This window comes from Lepus europaeus, chromosome 7 (genome assembly GCF_033115175.1).
Source record: "Lepus europaeus isolate LE1 chromosome 7, mLepTim1.pri, whole genome shotgun sequence".
Classification (NCBI taxonomy): domain Eukaryota; kingdom Metazoa; phylum Chordata; class Mammalia; order Lagomorpha; family Leporidae; genus Lepus; species Lepus europaeus.
In genome coordinates this window covers 17,805,696-17,825,129 of record NC_084833.1, presented here as the reverse complement: position 1 = coordinate 17,825,129, position 19,434 = coordinate 17,805,696, and the positions used below count along the sequence as shown (strand labels likewise).

The 19,434-nt window shown below is 57.8% G+C and overlaps 1 protein-coding gene across 1 annotated transcript; it reads right to left on the bottom strand.

The window, feature by feature from the left end:
* Positions 1-1,306: 1,306 nt before the first annotated feature.
* On the bottom strand, positions 1,307-17,769 carry SPI1 (Spi-1 proto-oncogene). Its single transcript, XM_062198014.1, has 5 exons — positions 17,575-17,769; positions 15,424-15,520; positions 2,927-3,117; positions 2,136-2,298; positions 1,307-1,858 (listed from the first exon to the last, which is right to left on the bottom strand). Exons 1-5 carry the CDS (start codon positions 17,617-17,619, stop codon positions 1,539-1,541), a joined length of 816 nt encoding a protein of 271 aa, XP_062053998.1. The 5' UTR covers positions 17,620-17,769; the 3' UTR covers positions 1,307-1,538.
* Between the last annotated feature and the right edge of the window lie 1,665 nt (positions 17,770-19,434).

Below are 19,434 nucleotides of genomic sequence, written 5' to 3'. Positions count from 1 at the left end.
CCATGGCGCACTTGGTTAATCCTCTGCCTGCGGCGCCAGCATCCCATATGGACGCCGGGTTCTAGTCCCGGCTACTCCTCTGCCAGTCCAGCTCTCTGCTGTGGCCTGGGAAGGCAGTGGAGTTGGCCCAAGTGCTTGGGCGCCTGCACCCACATGGGAGACCAGGAGGAGGCACCTGGCTCCTGGCTTCGGATCACCATAGTTCCGGCCATGGCGGCCATTTGGGGGGTGAACCAACGGAAAAGGAAGACCTTTCTCTCTGTCTCTCTCACAGTCTGTAACTCTACCTATCAAATAAATAAATAAAATTTAAAAAAAATAAAAGAAGCAAATTCCAGGTGACGCCCTCCGAGGCAGATCCAACATTGAGAAAGGTCACTTATCTGGCATGGCCAGAGGGAGGATTCTGTACACCTGCTCTTCCCAGATGGGCCCCTTCGACACTGAAATCCAGTTTTCCTCCACTGACCCACTTTCAAGCCACGTCACCTGCTTCTGAGCCTTCCTGAAAAGAACATGCTGCCAACAGCAGGTGCGGGGCCAGGGAGCACACTGAGGGGCCGCAGGGTCCCTGTCTCTGCACTAATGGCCCCGGGGGTCTGCAGACTGCTTTGGGAGGGGAGCATGCCCACTCCCACCACCATCCTCACTGCTTCCCAGCCCATCTCTGGCTGTTTCTCCCCTGCTGGGGTTGAAGGGCCGGGACGCACAGCTGCACCCCAGGAACTCACTAGATGAGTCGAAGACCGCCCCCCCCCCCCAGATGTACACCTTATGGGAGCTTTTGGTGGCCAGCTGGGGCTTTGGGGCTTAGATTCCTGCTCCTTGGCAAGCTGCATAGTGCTGTCTTCCGGTGAGTGGCAGCTTCCTACTTCACACCGATGCCACTCACCAGCTGAGCTTGGGAAAATCATGTGACCTTTGGAGCCTCAGTTTCCAGGTCCGTGTAATGGGTTGATGTGACACCGCACATGTCAGTCAAGGCTGACGTGCAAACGACCAGAAACATCTATGGTGTTGCTGCTGCTGTTAATATTCACCATCATCATCTCAGCGGGGTTTGTAACCAAAAGATTGTGAGTCCCAGCCTCACCCAAGTTTCCACTACCACCGAATCCCGTCGTGGTTCCCAAACACCTTGGCCCAGACGAGGTGCACAAACAATTTCAAAAGCGTGGCAAGGGGATTAACCGCGGATAACTTTACTCTGTTCCTGGGGGAAGGCGACGGTGGGAGGGGGGAGGCGAACGGTTTGGGGGGGAGGAGGGTGCTTATAGAAGACGATCCGGCAGGCACGCACGGGCGGGACGCCCACGCCCAGGACGCACCCCGGTCACTCAGCGGGGCCCACCCTGCGGGGGCTGGAGTCCAGGTGTGTGTGGGGGCAAAGCAGGGTGTCTGGGGGCTGGGCCGAGGGGGCGGGCGAGGCCTGGCCGCCACAGTCCAGCCTCTGGCCCCGGGAGCTCGCTCCGTGTGTCCGGGCCGGCGAGGCGAGGGCTTAATGCTATGGGCAGCGGGGCGGCCCGGCGTGCCGGGGCTCAGTGGGGCGGGTGGCGCCGCTCGGCCGGGGCCCCGCGGCCCAGCACCTCGCCGCTGAACTGGTAGGTGAGCTTCTTCTTGACCTTGCGCACCTCGCCCGTCTTGCCGTAGTTGCGCAGCGCGCGCGCCATCTTCTGGTAGGTCATCTTCTTGCGGTTGCCCTTCTGCACGCCCCAGCGGTGCGCCAGCGCCTCCTTGTGCTTGGACGAGAACTGGAAGGTGCCCTTCTCCTTGTCCACCCACCAGATGCTGTCTTTCATGTCGCCGCTGCGCAGCAGGTCCAGCAGGAACTGGTACAGGCGGATCTTCTTCTTGCTGCCTGCGCGGGGGAGGTGCCAGGTGCGCTGGGGGCGGCCAGGCACCTCACTCCCACCCTGCCCGCACGTGCACACCCAGCTGCACTCACAGCCCACACCCCTCACCCATGCACACACCTTCACCTTTAAACACACACACACCCCTGCACGTGGCTCACACACACGGCCCTGGAGGGAGACTGCCAGGGCAGCGGCCTTGGCCGAGGGCTTGTAAAGCACAGATCCAACCACCGTCAAGGCCAGATTTAGGGCAGGGGCCGGGGCGAGGCGGGGCCCTACCTGTCTCCCCGTGCAGGAGGCCGGGCCCGGGCTCCAGGCCGTCAGCCTCCCCGTCAGACACCTCCAGCGGGGGGCTCTGCCGCTCCCCCTCCTCCTCGTCCGAGCTGGGCTGAGCCGGGGACAGGGGTGGGTACAGGAGGCAGGTCCGGGGCAGGTAGGAGACCTGGGCAGAGGGGGGACAGGGACTGTGGTCAGTGAGGGAGGCTCTGGGCTGCCACAGGGGGAGAAGAGGGCGTGTTGGGGAAGGCAGAGGCCAGCAGGGCAGCCAAGCAGGAGACCAGGCAGGGCCGCCACACATGGGAGCAGTGGTGGGGGAGGGGGCACATGTCTCTCCCAGGGAAAGGGCACAAAGATGTGAGGACCTTGCAGCGGCCCTGGGGGCCACTGGGGAGTGACAGGGGAGGGAAGACCCAGTGGGGGTCCCCGATTGGGGTCAGAGCCCCTGGGGCTGAGGGGTTCTGGTCAGCCAGGAGAGAGCAGCAGGCACAGTGGCTCAGATGTGGGCTCCCCCAGGGCCAGGACACGGGGCAGCCGCCAGCGAGGGGCAGTGGGCGGGCAGGTGGGCAGGCGAGCATTCTCTGGGCTCTGCCCCTCCTGGGTGGGAGGAGGCGTGGGGCGTGGGTCACACGGTCAGTCGGGGGGTCAGGCAGCAGCCGTTGGGGCTCCGGCCGCCGTTGGCGCCGAGGGGCAGGAAGCCCAGTTGAGTAAGAGCCTGTGTCAGCTTCCTGTGAGGCTCCAGGGCCCCACCGCAGGCAGGCCCGGCAGGCGGCGGGCAGCGGCGACGCACGCACCTGGTGGCCGAGGCCGGTGTGGGGTGGCGCCATGGGGGTGTCAAGGACGTTGTGCATCTGCTCCAGCTCCATGTGGCGGTACAGCTGCTGCAGCTGGGGCGGCTGCACACTCTGCAGCTCCGTGAAGTGGTTCTCGGTGAAGCTCTCGAACTCGCTGTGCACGTGGTGGGGGTGGAAGTCCCAGTAATGGTCTGCAGGGAGGACAGGCGGGCAGCAGGGGTGAGCCCTGGCAAGGGCAGGGCACGCGGACGGCCAGCACCATGGAAGCCAGTTGGGCCAGGCTGTTCTGGGCATTTACCACGTGCTGGGCCAAGCTGCAAGTTTGGTTCTCATTTCCCAACTCATTACTACATGGCCCCATTTTAAAGATGAGGACACTGAGGCTCAGAGAGGCAGCAGCCTTACATGCCTGAGAGCAGAGGCAGAGCCAGGGTCCCCTGTTTTCAGTAACTCCCGGTGGTCACAGGCCCGAGCGCCTGAGCCTGGCTGTGCTGCTCCTTGGCTGTGAGGCCTTTCTCACCTCAGTTTACTCACCTGTAGAAGGGGTACAAGTTACTGGGAAGATGAGATGCCTCCAAGCACCTGCAGCCCCTGGCTGCCCAGCCCCACGCACATGGCCCCGTCACGTGGCCACAGTGTGATGACAGTCACAGGGCTACATTCCTCACACACCACAGTGGCTCAGGGTCCACAGCACTGCCTCAACGCCAGGACCTGGGGCAGCTGCACCTGTGTCCCAGGGAGGGCGCTGGCTGCCTGGGACGCTTTCCCGGAAACTGCCGCCATGGGTGGCTGGGTCTTCAGTGGGTGAACTTGAGATGGCGAAACAGCCACAGCCCCTGGGAGCCCGGTCTTGGTGCTGGGGAAGACCTCGGGTGTGGTTTCTCCAAGAATGTGGTTTCTCCCACGTTCCCGAGGGACCTTCCCGCACACCATCGGAAGTCCAAGAGAAGGTGCGGTGACAAAGTGACAGTTAGGGTTTCTCACGTGACCCAAGAGGTAGTGGACATGGTGCCGGGTCAGGCTGTGTCTCTGGGGCAGGTCTACCGCCCATCGAGTATGTGTGCACACGTGTGCATGTAGGTCCACACGTGGCCACCTGCTCACTTGCACCCCTGTTTTTCTCTCTCTTACACACACATAGTCTCTCCCACATCCCTAAGAAGTGACCTGAAGGGCTGACACTATGGCATAGTGGGCTGAGCTTTTGCCTGTAGCGCCGGCATCCCATATGGGAGCTGGTTTGAGACCCGGCTGCTCCACTTCTGATCCAGCTCTCTGCTGTGGCCTGGGAAAGCAGTGGAAGATGGCCCAAGTCCCTGGGCCCCTGCACCTGCATAGGAGACTGGAAAGAAACCTCCTGGCTCCTGACTTCAGATTGGTGCAGCTCCAGCCATTGTGGCCAACTGGGGAGTGAACCAGCAGATGGAAGACCTCTGTGTGTGTGTGTGTGTGTGTGTGAGTATGTCTGTGTCTCTCTCTCTCTCTCTGCCTCTCTCTGTAATTATACCTTTCAAATAAATTAATTAAAAAAGAAAGAAATGACCAGTGTGTTTTAGCTCTGGCCCAGGGACCAGGGGCCTCCATTTGGAACCCTGCTCAGTGGTGACTTCGCTCTGTGGCCCAGACAAGACGTTTGTCTTCCCCCTGGACTCTAAAAGTCAGAGACGGCCCTTGGCCACGTGTGAAGCTGTGCTGGAGGTCTGCCTCCAGGAGTCTGTGTGGCAGAGAGGAGAGGAATACTGGGTTTGGGAGTCAGGTGCAGCTGGGCTGAAGTCCCGGCTCTGTGGCACTGGGTGGGTCTCTACTTCTTTAGGCCTCAGTTTCTTTATCTGTTACATGGGGCTCGTTTTACGCCTATCTCATAGGACTGCTGTGACGTTAGCGAACTGATGCCTGCAAAGTGCTTGAAACAGCACCTGGCCCAAAATAAGACTCAGGGAAGAGTAGCTGTGGTCGTCACCACCACCATTGTGTTTAGATTCTGAAGAGCCCGGAGTAGCAGGTGGGCATGCAGCATTCTTGCTTGTTGGTTGGTTGGTTGGTTTTGTTTTGAGCAAAGCAAGATTTATTCCAGCCAGAAGCCTCCTGCTACAGCAGTGAGGAGGGGGCCTCCAAGAAAGGCAGATCCCGTAGGCTGGCGCCTCGGCTCACTAGGCTAATCCTCCGCCTGCGGCGCCGGTACCCTGGGTTCTAGTCCCGGTTGGGACGCCAGACTCTGTCCTGGTTGCTTCTCTTCCAGTCCAGCTCTCTGCTGTGGCCAGGGAGTGCAGTGGAGGATGGCCCAAGTGCTTGGACCCTGTACCCGCATGGGAGACCAGGAGAAGCACCTGCCTCCTGGCTTCGGATCAGCGCAGCACGCCGGCTGTAGCAGCCATTTGGGGGGTGAACCAATGGAAGGAAGACCTTTCTCTCTCTCTCTCTCTCTCACTGTCTAATTGCCTGTCAAACAAAGAAGCAGACCCCGCAGCAGGCACCTTGCACCTTAGTGAGTGGCCTGGAGAAATCATTGTAGGGGACCTGGCTGTCACTTTGTTCCAGTGGCCGCTGTTGGTGCCCCAGCATTGTACCCTGAAGGTCACGGGCACCTCTCTGTTCCCAGGGCCTGGACATGGCAGGCACTCAACCAACATCTCCTGAACGAGTCAACAAACACGTGCATGAAGGAGTGAGTCTTAGCCTCTTAGGACTTCTGGCCCCTCTATGCCGTATTCTAAGCCTGAAAGTGGGGATGGAGGAGTGCGAAGGAGAAAACGCAGTCTGTCCGCTCATCTCTCAGTGAGTTAACAATTGCACCAGAGACTCCGCTTGGCACGGGAGGACCTGCTGCCAAGGGGCCCTGGGATTTGGGGAGCAGACCCAGGGTCCTCTTTAGCCAGAGATCTCCCTCCAGCCTCGCTCCTGGCTTCTCCACTTCTGCCTTCCTCTGCCCACGTTGAGGGATCTGGCTCCTTGGGGATGCCTCACGGGGCCCTAAGCCTGCCCCAGCTTCGAGGCTGGGAGACCCTGAGTGCCCGCGGCTCTTACAAGCCAGTGATGGGCGCATGGCTGCTCCTCCCCCCACCTCTATTTAAGCTCCACAGAAGACCCCCGGGTTCCCCCCGGGTGGTCCCAGCGTTCCCCAAAGTTGGTCTCAGTTCGCCTTCGTCAGCCACTTGAGAGCTAGAGAAGGATGGTTCTGGACCCCTGCAGAGACCCTCGGAGTCAGGGGCGGGAAGGGGACCCGGGCCCCTGCATTCCCCAGGGCCTGTGGCGGGTGTTTTGCTCCCTGGAACAGGGGCCCCTGAGGGCTGCGGTGGACGCTCCTGGAGCTACAGCTAAGGTTTCCAAAGGCCCAGTGGAAACTTCACCTTTGCCCTGGCCCTGGGTGCTCGGGCATCGGTGACTGGTAGCAGAGACGGTGTAAGATAGGGGGCCCTACAAGGGCCAGCCCACCGGGACCCTGGCTCCTCCTCAGCACCTCCCTCTACCCTTTTCCTGCCTTCACCAAGGCTGCCCACGGGTCCCTTGAGCATCCCCCCAGCTCCACAGAAAAGCGGAGTCATTTGCATTTCTGCAGACAACTCTTGTCATGTGCAGGGGTGGGTACCCGATGCAGAGATGTCCACCAGTGTTTGGCATTTGCATTTAAGGAAAATATGGCTCAAAAAAGCTAAGTCCTTTGGCTACAGCTATCATTGGTAGAGTTAAGATGCAACGTACTTGCATTCAACTCCAGAGACTGAACTCCCACCCTACAAGATAATAATGAACACCATTCCGTTTTATTAATAGACGAAAGCTTTATGTAAGACCCATGGTGTCCCTGGAAGACTTACTAGCTGCTACCTTTATAAAATCATATTTTTTGTTTATTTGAAAGGAAGAGTGACACAGAGAGACAGAGATCTTGAATCCACTGGTTCACTCCCCAGATGCTCCCCCAAACAGCTAGGACTGGGCCAGGCTGAAGCCAGGAGCCCGGAACTCCATCTGGGTCTTCCACGTGGGTGGCAGAGACCCGGCTGTTTGGGCCATCATTGCCCACTGCCTCCCAGGGTGTGTATTAGCAAGAAGCTGGATTGGAAGTGGAGGCGAGACTCGAACCTTGCACTCCAATATGAGTTGCTGCTGTCCCAAAGGGCGGCCCCACTGCTGCACCACGATCCCAACCCCTTCCTGACTCCTTTTACCCATCTGTCTGTCCACTATATCTGTCATCCACCCATCCAGCATTTATCACCCATCTACCCATCGTTCAACTATGAAACCATCATCCAGCCAGACATCACCTGTCCATCCACCAATCTGTCACTGTACGTCATCGACCGCGTCCTCATTCATCACTCATCCATCCACCCATCACTGACCCTACACCCGTCCAGCCATCGTCCAGCCAACCACACACAAGCCGTTCTCTTGATCTCTCCTTTCCTCCCTCCAAACCAACTCCCAGTCTGGGGCCAAAGTCCCACGGCCATGTCTATTCTTACTTTTTTGATGTCACTCAGACAAAAATAAAATGATATTCCAAATCACCCCACACAAAACATCTAAACCTGAAGCGTCATTCATTTAACCTTAGCTCCTGAGAGCAGAAACCCAAGCCCGAAGCCCCGGGCTCTCCCCCCCATCAAAACCGAGAAGAAAGATGAGGCATTAAGAATGGAAGGGCCAAGGAAAAGTCCTCGTCAGTAAGTCACAGACCTCTGGACTGGAGCTCGTGGAGCCCAGCCCTCCTGGGAACTGCTCAGACAGGGAAACTGAGGCCCACTGGGAGCTGCTGATCCCAGGGCACTGGTGGCCCTCTACCCTGCGTTCTGATTGTTAGACCTTTAAATCATTTCCCTTGTTACAAAGACCCCGCTGGCAGGATCTGGCTTTTATTCATTCCTCATCACCTAGCAATGTGGCCGGCATGTAAAAGACACGTGATGAGTATTTGTTAGGTGGAAAAGAGCATGCCATGGACGGAGGGCTTGCTAGGTAGAAGGAAGGACAGTAGGATGATGGGTTGGCTGTGTGAATAAATTGGTGGGCGGGTGGAAGGTGAGTGATGTGAAAGGATGAAGGCATAGAGGGAAGGGTGGGAGGGATGGATGGGTGGGTGGAGGGAGGGAGGGTGGGAGGGCTGGTTGGATGGATGAGTGGATGGATCGATGGGTGGACGGATGGACGGATGGGTGGGTGGGAGGGCTGGTTGGATGGATGGATGGATGGATCGGTGGGTGGACGGATGGACGGATGGGTGGGTGGGAGGGCTGGTTGGATGGATGGATGGATGGATCGATGGGTGGACGGATGGACGGATGGGTGGGTGGGAGGGCTGGTTGGATGGATGGATGGATGGATCGGTGGGTGGACGGATGGACGGATGGGTGGGTGGGAGGGCTGGTTGGATGGATGGATGGATGGATCGGTGGGTGGACGGATGGACGGATGGGTGGGTGGGAGGGCTGGTTGGATGGATGGATGGATGGATCGATGGGTGGACGGATGGACGGATGGGTGGGTGGGAGGGCTGGTTGGATGGATGGATGGATGGATCGGTGGGTGGACGGATGGACGGATGGGTGGGTGGGAGGGCTGGTTGGATGGATGGATGGATGGATCGGTGGGTGGACGGATGGACGGATGGGTGGGTGGGGGGGCTGGTTGGATGGATGGATGGATGGATCGATGGGTGGACGGATGGACGGATGGGTGGGTGGGGGGGCTGGTTGGATGGATGGATGCACGGACAGAAAGAGTCCTACTTTGAAACTCTTGCCTTCACTAATCCCAGCACAAATAGAAATTCTGTCCCACCTCTTAGGATAGCTTCTATTTAAAACAAACAAACAAACAAACAGAAAATAGCAAATATCAGTGAAGATGTGAAGAAACTACAACTCTTGTATATGGTTGGTAGGATTGTAAAATGGTGCAGCTACAATGGAAAAATAGTATGGTTGTTCCTCAAGAAATTAAAAATAGAATTACCATTTGATTCAACAATTTCCCTTCTGAGTGTGTATCCAAAAGAACTAAGATCGGGGTCTCAAAGAGATATTTGTCCATCACATTCATGGCAGCATTGTTCACATCAAGCGGGGTGTGGAAAGGACCCCAGTGTCTTTTGACAGACGAACAGATAAGCAAAATGTGGTCTATACGTACAATGGGATATCATTCAACCTTAAGAAGGAAGGGAAGGAGGCCGGTGCTGTGGCATAGCGGGTAAAGCCAACGCCTGCAGTGCTGGCATCCCATATGGGCACCAGTTCGAGTCCCGGCTGCTCCACTTCCTATCCAGCTCTCTGTTATGGCCTGGTAAAGCAGTGGAAGATGGCCCAAGTGCTTGGGCCCCTGCACCCATGTGCAAGACCCGGAAGAAGATCCAGGCTCCTGGCTTTGGATCAGCACAGCTCTGGCCGTTGTGGCCAATTGGGAGTGAACCAGCGTATGGAAGACTTGTCTCTCTCTCTCTCTCTCTCTCTCTCTCTCTCTCTCTCTGCTTCTCCTTCTCTCTGTGTGTAACTCTGACTTTCAAATAAATAAATAAATCTTCAAAAGAAAAAAAAAAAAAGGAAGGGAGGGGCCCCTTGTGGCATAGGGGATTAAGCTTTCCCCTGCATCTCATATCCAGCTCCCTGCTGACGCACCTGGGAAAGCAGCGGAAGATGGCCCGAGTGCCTGGGCTCCTGCACTCGGAAGAAGCTCTGGGCTCCTGGCTTTGGCCTGGCCCAGCCCCAGTTTGTAACCGTTTGGGGAATGAACCAGTGGATGGAAGCTATCTCTCTTTGTCTCTCCTTCTCTCTCTATAACTCTGCCTTTCAAATACATAAATCAATCTTAACAAAAAAAGGAAGGAAATCCCAACACATGCTGTAACATGAATGAACCTTGAGGACATAATGCTAATTCAAATAAGCCATTAAAAAAAAACGGATGGAGATGGGGTAGGTGCCTGACTCAGCAGTGAGACACCACTGGTGACACCAGCATCCCGTGTCAGAGTGCCGGATTCAGGTCCTGCCTGCCTTCCATTCTGGCTTCCTGCACCCTGAGAAGCATCAAGTGATGACTCAAGTACTTGGGTCCCTGCCACCCACGTGGAAGGTCCGGACTGAGTTCTGAGCTCCTGGCTTTGGCTTGGCCTAGCTCTGGCTGTTTGCAGGCATTTGGGAAATGCGCCTGCAGATGGACGATCTCTGTGTCTCCCTCTCTGTCTCTGTTTCTTTGCCTTTCAAATAAAAATGAAAGTAAACATTTAAAAATGCTAAATGGTTAAGATGGTAAATATTATATGCATTTTACTGTGATTAAAAAGAATAATTACAACAGCAAACCCTATGAACCCTACCCTCAAAATCTACCTTGAGAGACAGCCATTCCTGTAGTGGTTAGGATGCCATTTGAGCTACCCACATCCCACGACGGAGCGCCTGAGTTTGAGTCCAGCTACGCAGCCAATCCCGGCCTCCTGCTACTGCATACCCTGGGAGGCGACAGCTGATGGCTCAAGTGGCTGGGTCCCTGCCAACCTCCCGGGAGACCCTGAGGAGTTCCTACTTCCAGATGTCGCGGGCATCTGGGGAGTGAACCAGCAGATGAGTGAATGCTGTCTGTCTCTCATTTTAGAATTATATATGGGCCGGCATTGTGGCACAGCAGGTTAAGCTCCTGATGGTTCAAGTCCCAGCTGCTCTTCTTCTTCTTTTTTTTTTTTTTTTAAGATTTATTTATATGAAAAGCAGTTACACACACAAAGAGAGACAAAACAGAAAGAGAGTGAGATGTTCATCTGTTAATTCACACACCCCCCCAAATAGTTGCAAGAGCCAGGACTGGGCCAGGCTAAAACCAGGAGCCAAGAAGTTCTTCCAGGTCACCCAGGTGGGTGCAGGAGCCCAAGCACTTGGGCCATCTTCTACTGCTTTCCCAGATGCATCAGCAGGGAGCTGGATCAGAAGTGGAGCAGCCGGGACATTAACCGGCACCCATATGGGATGCTGGTGCTGCAGGCAGCTACTTAACCCACAACATCAGCCCCCAGGGTAGCCTTAAAAAAAAAAAAAGATTTATTTATTTGAAAAGCAGCATTACAGAGAGAAGGAGAGACAGAGAGTGAGAGAGGTCTCCTAGCTGCTAGTTTACTCCCTAGATGGCTGCAACTGCTAGGGCTGGATCAGGCCAAAGCCAGGAGCCAGGAACTTCATCTGGGTCTCCCATGTGGGTGCAGGGGTCCAAGCACTTGGGCCTTCCTCTGCTGCTTTCCCAGGCCATAGCAGAGAGCTGACTCGGAAGTGGAGCAGCCGGGACTTGAACCAGCACCCACATGGGATGCCGGCATCACAGCCTGTGGCTTTACCAGCTACGCCACAGCGCCGGTCCCCAGAGTGGGCTTTTTTAAAAAACATACTCACTAGAACCACTAGGTATGGAGTGGAGACACCAAAAACTTCAAAAATGGGGCTGGTGTTAGGGCAGCAAAGACTCAGGTTAGGTCAACCAAGCTCTGTATCAGAGTGGGACCTGGGCTGGAGAGGAGCCGCTAGCTCGATTCCAGTTTCCTGCCCAGCGGACCCTGGGAGACAGCAGTAATGACAAATGGTTGGGCCCCTGCAGCCCACATGGGAGACCCGGATTGAATTTGCCCTTAGCCCAGCCCCAGCCGTCACTGAAATGGAGGGAGCCCAACTCTCTCTCAAATAAGTGAAAATTCAAAAACCCAAAATCTTCCAGCGAGATCAGAGAACAAATAAGTGAATGGAAACAAAAACCAAGTCACTTACAAAAAACAGAACAGGGAATGACATCAGACTTCATAAGAAAAACTCCGGCAGCCGAGACGGTAGAGAAACGCTTCCAAATTTTAAAGGGGAAAAGTGACTTTCAACCTAGATTTCTATACGCAGTTGAACTACTAGTAAGCACATGAGAAAATAGGATAAACGGGGGTGCAGCCAAGCAAACCTGCAAAGCTCACCTCCCAGTCCACATCTAACCTCAGTTTGCCAGTGCCTGTTCCGAGTCCGTTCACGCAGCGGCCCCCTGAATCAGGACAGCAGTCCCAGAACGCAGGCGCCAGGACGAAGATACAGGGGGCATGGAGATTGCGCATCTGGCCCACAAGGCACCCCAGAGGCCAGGGGGCAGGTGGAAATGCCAACGACAAGTCTAACCGAAAGATAGCAAATTTCAGAACCGGGCGTGATACTGCAACTCCATTTTTGGGGTGAAGGAGATATGTACACGTGCACGTGTGTTTACAGATGTATAGATTTATATACGTAGAATACAATGTCAGCGAGGACAGGCGCGCCAAGGTGCCAAGGAGGGGGTGTGAGATCAGAACAGGGGAATGTCCTACGCCAGATGCTGTTGTGTGTTTCAAGCTTCTGCAATGGATATTTTAAAAGTTAAACGATTTAAAATTTGTTTCTTTCACCACACACACACACACACACACAGCGTTATTTAGATCCTGTCACTTCCCTGCTCAAAATTCTCCAACAGCCTCCTGTTGTCTGGAGGAGAAAATCCAAACACCTGGGGCTGGCGCTGTGGCACAGCAAGCAAAGCCACTGCCTGTGACACAGGCACCTCTTATGGGTGTTACAGGAAGACAGGTTCAGGTCCCGGCTGTTCCACTTCTAGTCCATCTCCCTGCTAATGCACTGGGAAAGTAGCAGAAGATGGCCCATGAGCTCGGACCCCTGCCACCCACATGGGAGGCACGGATGCAACTCCAGGCTCCTGTTTGTTGTGGCCATCTGGGGAGTGAACAAGTAGATGGAAGATTCTCTCCCTCCCTCCCTATCCCCCATAACTCTGCCTTTCAAGTAAAAATAATTCCCCCAAAATCCAAACTCGCCAAAGCCTCCAAGCCTTGTGAGATCTGCCCGCTGCCGACCCCGCCGGCCGCATCTGCTCTCCACGCCCCCCCCCCCTGCGCTCTGTCGGGGCCCCTCCTGCTTGCATGCGCTGTGCCGGCTCCCCTGCCTCCCTTGCACCCAGGCTCCTCCTCTGCAGCTGGTTGTGTGTGTCTTACACACCTCGCAGAGGGTTTGATCGCTTGCTGCCCCTCCCTTCGCTGGGAGAGGAGAGCTTGCCTCATTTGCTTGCTATGGACTCTGTGTCTATAACAATGTCTGCACTTGGCACAAAAGCAGACTCTGGTGGGTGGACCAGTGAGGGGACGCTGCACATGTGGGTGGAAAGGAAGTGGTCAGAAGTATGGGTGGGTATGTGAGTGTGCGCATGGGAGGGTGGGTGGACAGCGGGTGGCTGGATGGGTGCATAGATGATGGGCGGGGGTTAGAATGAGTGGACACGTGGCTGGTTCTGTCGCCTGAGTCAGTGCACAGTGACCCAGCTGATGTGTGACACAGCCCTCTGTTCTTCTCCCACTCCCCCAGCTGCTTGTCCCGTCCGGCCGTGGGGCTGCAGAAGAGCCAACACAGCCAAAGGGAGAGTTCTGGGCCTGTTCTCTGCACGTGACCTCATGGGACCATCGCAGCACCAGGAGGCCAGTCTGTCCAGGCTCTCGTTTCATAGATGAGGAGCCAGGGACTTGGGGAGGTTATGTCGCTCTCTCCAAGGTTACACCGCAGGTGAGTGGTAGAGCCAGGGCTGGACCCAGGTTTGGCACTAAAGCTTTCTCCCCAAGTGTGGCTGCTTTAAAATACGGACACAGAGGATGGCTAGGCATTGGTGAAAGGGGGTGGGAGTGTCTCTGCTCGAATTTTCAGACAACGCCTTCTAACAGGTGCAACAGAGATACCACAAATGGGCAATGAAGGGACAGGGGCGGGACCAGGGACAGCTGGGGACCCTGGCAGAGTGTTTGGGCCTTTGTGACAAAACGAGGTGCCCAAACAGCCCATCAGGATTTATTCCTGGAGCCCCACCCCAGACATAAGGAACCTACCTGGGCCTGAGCCTAGAAAATTCAGGCTTCCTCTGAAGCGCCTACCCCATCAGTCCCAGCTACAGGGCTAGTGGGTTTCTAGGTATATGGGCAGCAGCTTTTGTTACAGGAAGACAAGCCGAGGACGTGAATGACCCAAAGCAGGTGCACCCAGTGAACAGCAAGGGGGACTGGGCCGAGGAAAAAACTCTGATGGAGAAAGCAGCCCAGCCACGCAGAGCTTGCTGCAATGGAGCCACCAGGGGGCGCCCATCCTCAAGCCCAGCTCGCCCTGTGGGTTACTGGGACTGCCCGGTGGAGGGGTGGTCACTGGGGCTTCTAATCCTGCCTAGGGGCGCACAGATAGAGTTGGATTTTTCCACAAAGAGGGTGTCTTTTTCATAGAATTACAAGTACGCTTTAAAAAAAAAGTAAAGGGTTTCCGTCCCGGGGGTTCCAAAAGAAACCTCAGGTGTGGCCCTGAACCGGCTGTTCTCCCAGGTCACACCTCCAGGTGTTGCCCTTACAGGGGGCCCAGGTGTGCGCACCAGGTGGAGCTGGGCTCAAGGTTTGGCGTCCACCCGGGGAGCCCTCCGTGTGGACTCCTCGCCACTCGTGGTGTCCCCGGGGTGTGGCCATCTGCTTGGGGCTGCACAGGTGCACCTGCAGAGCCAGGTGTGGCCTCGGGCATGAGACTGTCCTCAACTGTGTCTCCCAGGAGCCTCTGCCCTCTGGGGATGCAGACACCCAGTGTCAGCCTGTCCTGTCACAGGCACCTTAGAGGATCCTCCTAGGAGGATGGTCATGTGGCACCCCGCCTTGGCTCAGGGTGTCCACGGTCGTATGCCTGGGTCCACTTTGAGTGACCTCTCCCTGCTCCCTTGCCCTGGCCCCAGGCACCCTTCCCCTGAATGTGTGGTGGCTGGAGCTTGGGTTGGCTCCTGAGGGAAAGACCCCTCTGGCCCAGGCCTGTTGCCCACTCCCACCCCCTGCAAACCAGAGACCTCATCCTCTGCTGATCAGGGGCTCTCAGACGCTTTCTCTCGGCCCAGCAGGTCTCAAGGAGGGCTCCCTTGTCACCAGGGAGAATTTGGCAATGATATGTGGAGACACGTTGGATTGCCGTGATTGGCACTGAGGCTGATCCAGTGGCCAGAGGCCGGGGAGGCTGCTAAACTCCTACAGTGCACGGGACGCCCTGCAGCATAGAGCCAGAGCCACATAGAGCAGGGAGTTGGGAGGCCCCATCAGAGCAAGGGGGTGACGGACAGAGGGGAGGCGGGCACTTGGACAAGGGGCAGAGGATAAGCTCTGGACAATGGAGCGGACAGACCTGGGTCCAGCCTGCCAGCTGTGAGAACACACAGCTCGCTGGGCTCCCTGAGCCTCGGTTTCCTGATGTGTGAGCAAGCCAGAAGGCTTGAAGGAGGAGATGGCCTGGTCGAGACTGACCCCTGCCTGGGCACATCAAAGAGGCTCACTATTGGAGGCCGGGGGCGGGGGTGCAGCCAGCACTTCCCCTGACAGCTCCGGGGTCTGACTCTCCAAATTCCAAAGCAGCCCCCAGAGGGCAGGGGTGGGCAGGGGTGGGCAGGGGCAGGCTGGGGCAGGCAGGTGCACTCACCGCTGTGGCTCTCTCCATCACTGCTGAGGTACGGGTAGTACTCATGCGTCTGGCGTTGGTAGAGATCCGTGTCGTAGGGAACCAGGTCTTCCGACGGCTGCGGAAAAAAGAGGGTGTCAAGTTTGCCCTGTGGGGGGCCCCTGCTACATGTGCGGCCCCCCCCCCAGTGCATGGGGTCCACACCGCTCCCCTCCAGGCTGAGCAGTGTGGTCAGGCCAGCAGGGGAGAGGGGACCTTGGAGGACGGGGACAGGGGCCTTGGGTGTGGGAGGTCAAAAGAGGACTGGGGCTGCCCTCCCCTCTCCCGGTCCCCACCCGCACCTGCGTCTGCCCATCCTCTCGAACTCACACGGATGCACACCCACTCTCTGCGACCCACGGACAGCCACAATCCCACACACGCCACACACGCCACAATCACCATCACATCAAACTTGCCCCCTGGCCCGCGCAGCCCCCACTCATGTCCTGCACAGCCTCCCCAGCCCACCCTGCCCTCCCCCTCAGCCTGTGCCTGGCCCCAGGGCCTCAGTGACATTCAGTTTGGGCAGAGGTCACCCAGGCTGGCCTTGGGGTCCAAGGGACAGAGGCCTTGATCTCACTCTCCCTCCCACACCTGCACTGGGATGGCCCCCCTCCCCTCCCCCAGCCTTGCACACTGGCTCAGACGTAGGGACCTGCACACCCAGTGCCTTCCCAACAGTCACCAGGCTTCTCCCCGCCCCCGCAGTGCGTGCCCAGGGGTTGCACAACAGCCACCCTGGGCCTCAGGGCTTGGCTTGGGGGACCAGGCCTCGGGAGCCCACCCTCCTAGAGATTCTCAGAGTGGTCCCTGGGACAGGAGAGAGGGGCTGAGGGGTGAAGGTGGGAGCCCAGGAAACCCTGCCTTGTGCCTGGCTCTGTCTGGGGCCCGGGGACTGAGCGCTCAGAGCTCAGAGCGATCGTGACCAAGGCCCTGGGCCTGCGGCCTTCTGCACGCTCTCCCTGAGACAGCCTCGGTGACCCCCGCCTGCTCCCCGCCGCTCGGTGCCAGGCAGGCTCAGGGGCTGGCTGCTGCCAGGGAGCGGCCGGGAGCCCAGCGCTGAGCCTGCCTCCTAAGCTTGGAGGCAATGATGTCAGGCCCGGGTGCCTCCCGGGCTCTGAGGCTGGGGTGGGGCCGAGAAGGGAGCTACTGGAAGCCGGGAAAGCTGAGTCAGGTGGGCAGACCCCGTCAGCCCTTCCCGGCTCCCCCGACACCTCCCGACCGCGGAGAGGACACGGGGCGGGGAAGGAAGAAGGGTCCTCTCGGAGGGACCCTGGCCTGACACCTGCCTAAGGCTGCAGCTGTGACTGGGAGCGGGGAGCCGTGGAGCTCTGCCCAGGCTGCTGCCCTGCCCTGCCCGGTCCCCTGGGACGGCGGCGGCTTCACCCCCAGACTCACTGCCTGATCTTGACCCAGAGTCAGACTCCGTCCCAACTCCAGGCCAGTGCTCAACCCAGGTCCCACCCAGCCCCAATCTCAGTCCCAGCCGTGTGGCAGCCCCAGCCCCTACCCTGTCTGCCACTGAACCCCAGCCCCAGTGCCAACCCGAGCCACACTGGGCTGGGCTCCTAGCCCAGCTCTTCGCACCCAGCCCTTGGCCCAGGCCCTGCCCCTGCCCCAGCTTCTCGGGGACCTGAGGCCCCGAGGCCCGGACCTGCTGGTCAACAGCCATGTCCTCTGTGCCAGGCCCCAGGATGGGCACTGGGACCCAGAGTTGCGACAGCCTCTACCTCTAGGAGCCCCCAGGCCAAGGGCCGAGACCTCTGCCTGTTGCCGCTCCTGCTCCGAGAGCCCCTTCTTGTCCCCAGCCCGTCTCCCCAGCCGCTCTGCCGCCGCCCTCACCAGTACCCGGCCCGGGAGCTGCTGCCTGCCACCGAGCCCATCTATAAATAACTGTTCAGGCCCCACCGATCACAGCCCCACCAAGGGCCCTGCCTCGGCCCGCCGGGGCATGCTCTGAGGAAGCCAATGGCCCCCTTGCCGGGTCTCCAAGCCAGGGGCTTGAGGAGGAAACATAACTTCCCACTGATAGTGAGCCGGAGGGCAGCGGGTGGGCTGGTGGGTTAGCGGGCGGCAGGCGGGTGTCTGCCAGGCCCCGGGTTGAGCCGGTGGAGGAGCCCCAGTACTCACGGGGGGGACGAGGGGAAACCCTTCCATTTTGCACGCCTGTAACATCCAGCCGAGCTCCGAGCCAGTCAGATCCCCTGCTTCGGTGGGAGCCAGTGCGGAGCCCCTCGGGATGGGGAGCCCCGTCGTGGCGGTGGGGGGGGGCGGACGCAGGGCTCAGGCCTGCCCCCTGAGCTACAGGAGCCCTGGGTGAGCCCCCTCCCTTGGCATTGCAGGGCCAGCAAGTTCCTGATTTTATCGAAGGGCCTGCCGCTGGGAGATAGTCCCCTTGGGGTGACATCACCGCCCCAGCCCGTTTGCATAAATCTCTTGCGCTACAGGAAGTCTCTGGCCGGCTGGGGCAGGTGGTGCTCAAGGGGCTGGCCAGGGAGGCCATGGGGGCCAGGCCCCCTGCCCAGAGGAAGCTGAGACGGGAGGGAGACGGGGCCCCTGGAGGCCTTGGCTGCTCCCACAGCCCGGGACCCACAGAACCTTGCTAACCCCTGCCCCCAACGGATGCCTGTGTCTTGGGAGACCCCTGGGTGGCCAACAGTCACCTCCTCTGGGTCAGAGCTGGCAGCCGCGTGGGGCCTCCGCTCACTGGGGCTGGCCTAGCTGGCTGAGGGCTCTCCCCGCGGGCCCTGTGACCCTGCCTTGGCAGAGCTGGGCTCAGGCGTGGGGCTCCCAGCAGAGCACTGTTTCCCATGGTCCTCCGGTCCACCACTGGAGGCCCCTGTCCCCCTCCAGCTCCCAGACTCCCACTGCTCCCTCCAAATCCCGAGGGGCTCTGTTCCCAGGTCCCAGTTCTCAGCCTGCCCACCCCTTGCCAGTGCCCGAATATCAATCTTGCCTGCCTGGTTTACAAATCTGTCTGGTGTGCCAACAGCTCCACTATTTTCCTATCCTGTCTATCTCTGTGTCCATCCACCTATCCACCCACCAGGCCAGCCATTCATTCATCTATCAGCGTACCCAACTGTCCAATTATTTGTCCATTTATCCGTCAGTCAACTTATCTGCCCCCCCCCAATCTGTATGTCCCCTGGTCTACCAGCCCACCCATCTGCTCTCAACCTGTCAATCTATTTTTATATCTATTTATCCATTATATGAGGGAGCCTCAAATAGTTCATGGACAGGAGCCAGTGTTGTGGCGCAGTGGGTAAAGTCTCCACCTGTGACATCAGCAATCCCATTGCACACCAGTTCAAGTCCTGGCTACTACTCCACTTTTCTTATTTTTATTTTTTAAGATTATTTTATTTGGAAGACAGACTTACAGAGAGATCTTCCATCCACTGGTTCATTCTTCAAACGGCCGCAATGGCTGGAGCTGGGCCAATCCATGGCTGGGAGCCAGGAGCTTCTTCTGGGTCTCCCACGTGGGTGGCTGGGGCCCAAGCTTTTGGGCCATCTTCTACTGCTTTCCCAGGCACATTAGCAGGGAGCTGGATCCTGCTAGAAGTAGAGCAGCCAGAACTCGAACCAGTACCCACATGGGATGCCTACACGGCAGGTGGTGGCTTAACCCACTGTGCCACAGTCCCTCTGTCCTCTTCCCTGCCACAGGTGCTCCACTTCTGATCCGGCTCTCTGCTAATGTGCCTGGGAAAGCAGTGGAAGATGCCCTAAGTCCTTAGGCCCCCGCCACCTACATGAGAGACATGGTTGAAGTTCTTGGATCCTGGCTTCAGCCTGGCCCAACCCTGATCTTTACAGCCATTTGGGGAGTGAACTGGCAGATTGAAGATCTTTCTCTCTCTCTCTCTCTCTCTCTCTCTCTCTCCCTCTCTCTCTGCAACTCAGCCTTTCAAATAAATAAATAAAATTTTTTAAAGTTCATGTATAATTTCCATTATCTCTTATTCCATTTCTCTACAAATT

What these genes read in the sequence shown, in the direction of transcription:
- SPI1 (XM_062198014.1), bottom strand. Translation starts at nt 17,619, where the DNA reads ATGTTACAGGCGTGCAAAATGGAAGGGTTTCCCCTCGTCCCCCCC. An exon ending in GGTTTCCCCTCGTCCCCCCC is followed by an intron (nt 15,521 to 17,574) that starts GTGAGTACTGGG and finishes TTTTTTCCGCAG; the next exon opens with CCGTCGGAAGACCTGGTTCC. An exon ending in ACACCGGCCTCGGCCACCAG is followed by an intron (nt 2,299 to 2,926) that starts GTGCGTGCGTCG and finishes CCCTCTGCCCAG; the next exon opens with GTCTCCTACCTGCCCCGGAC.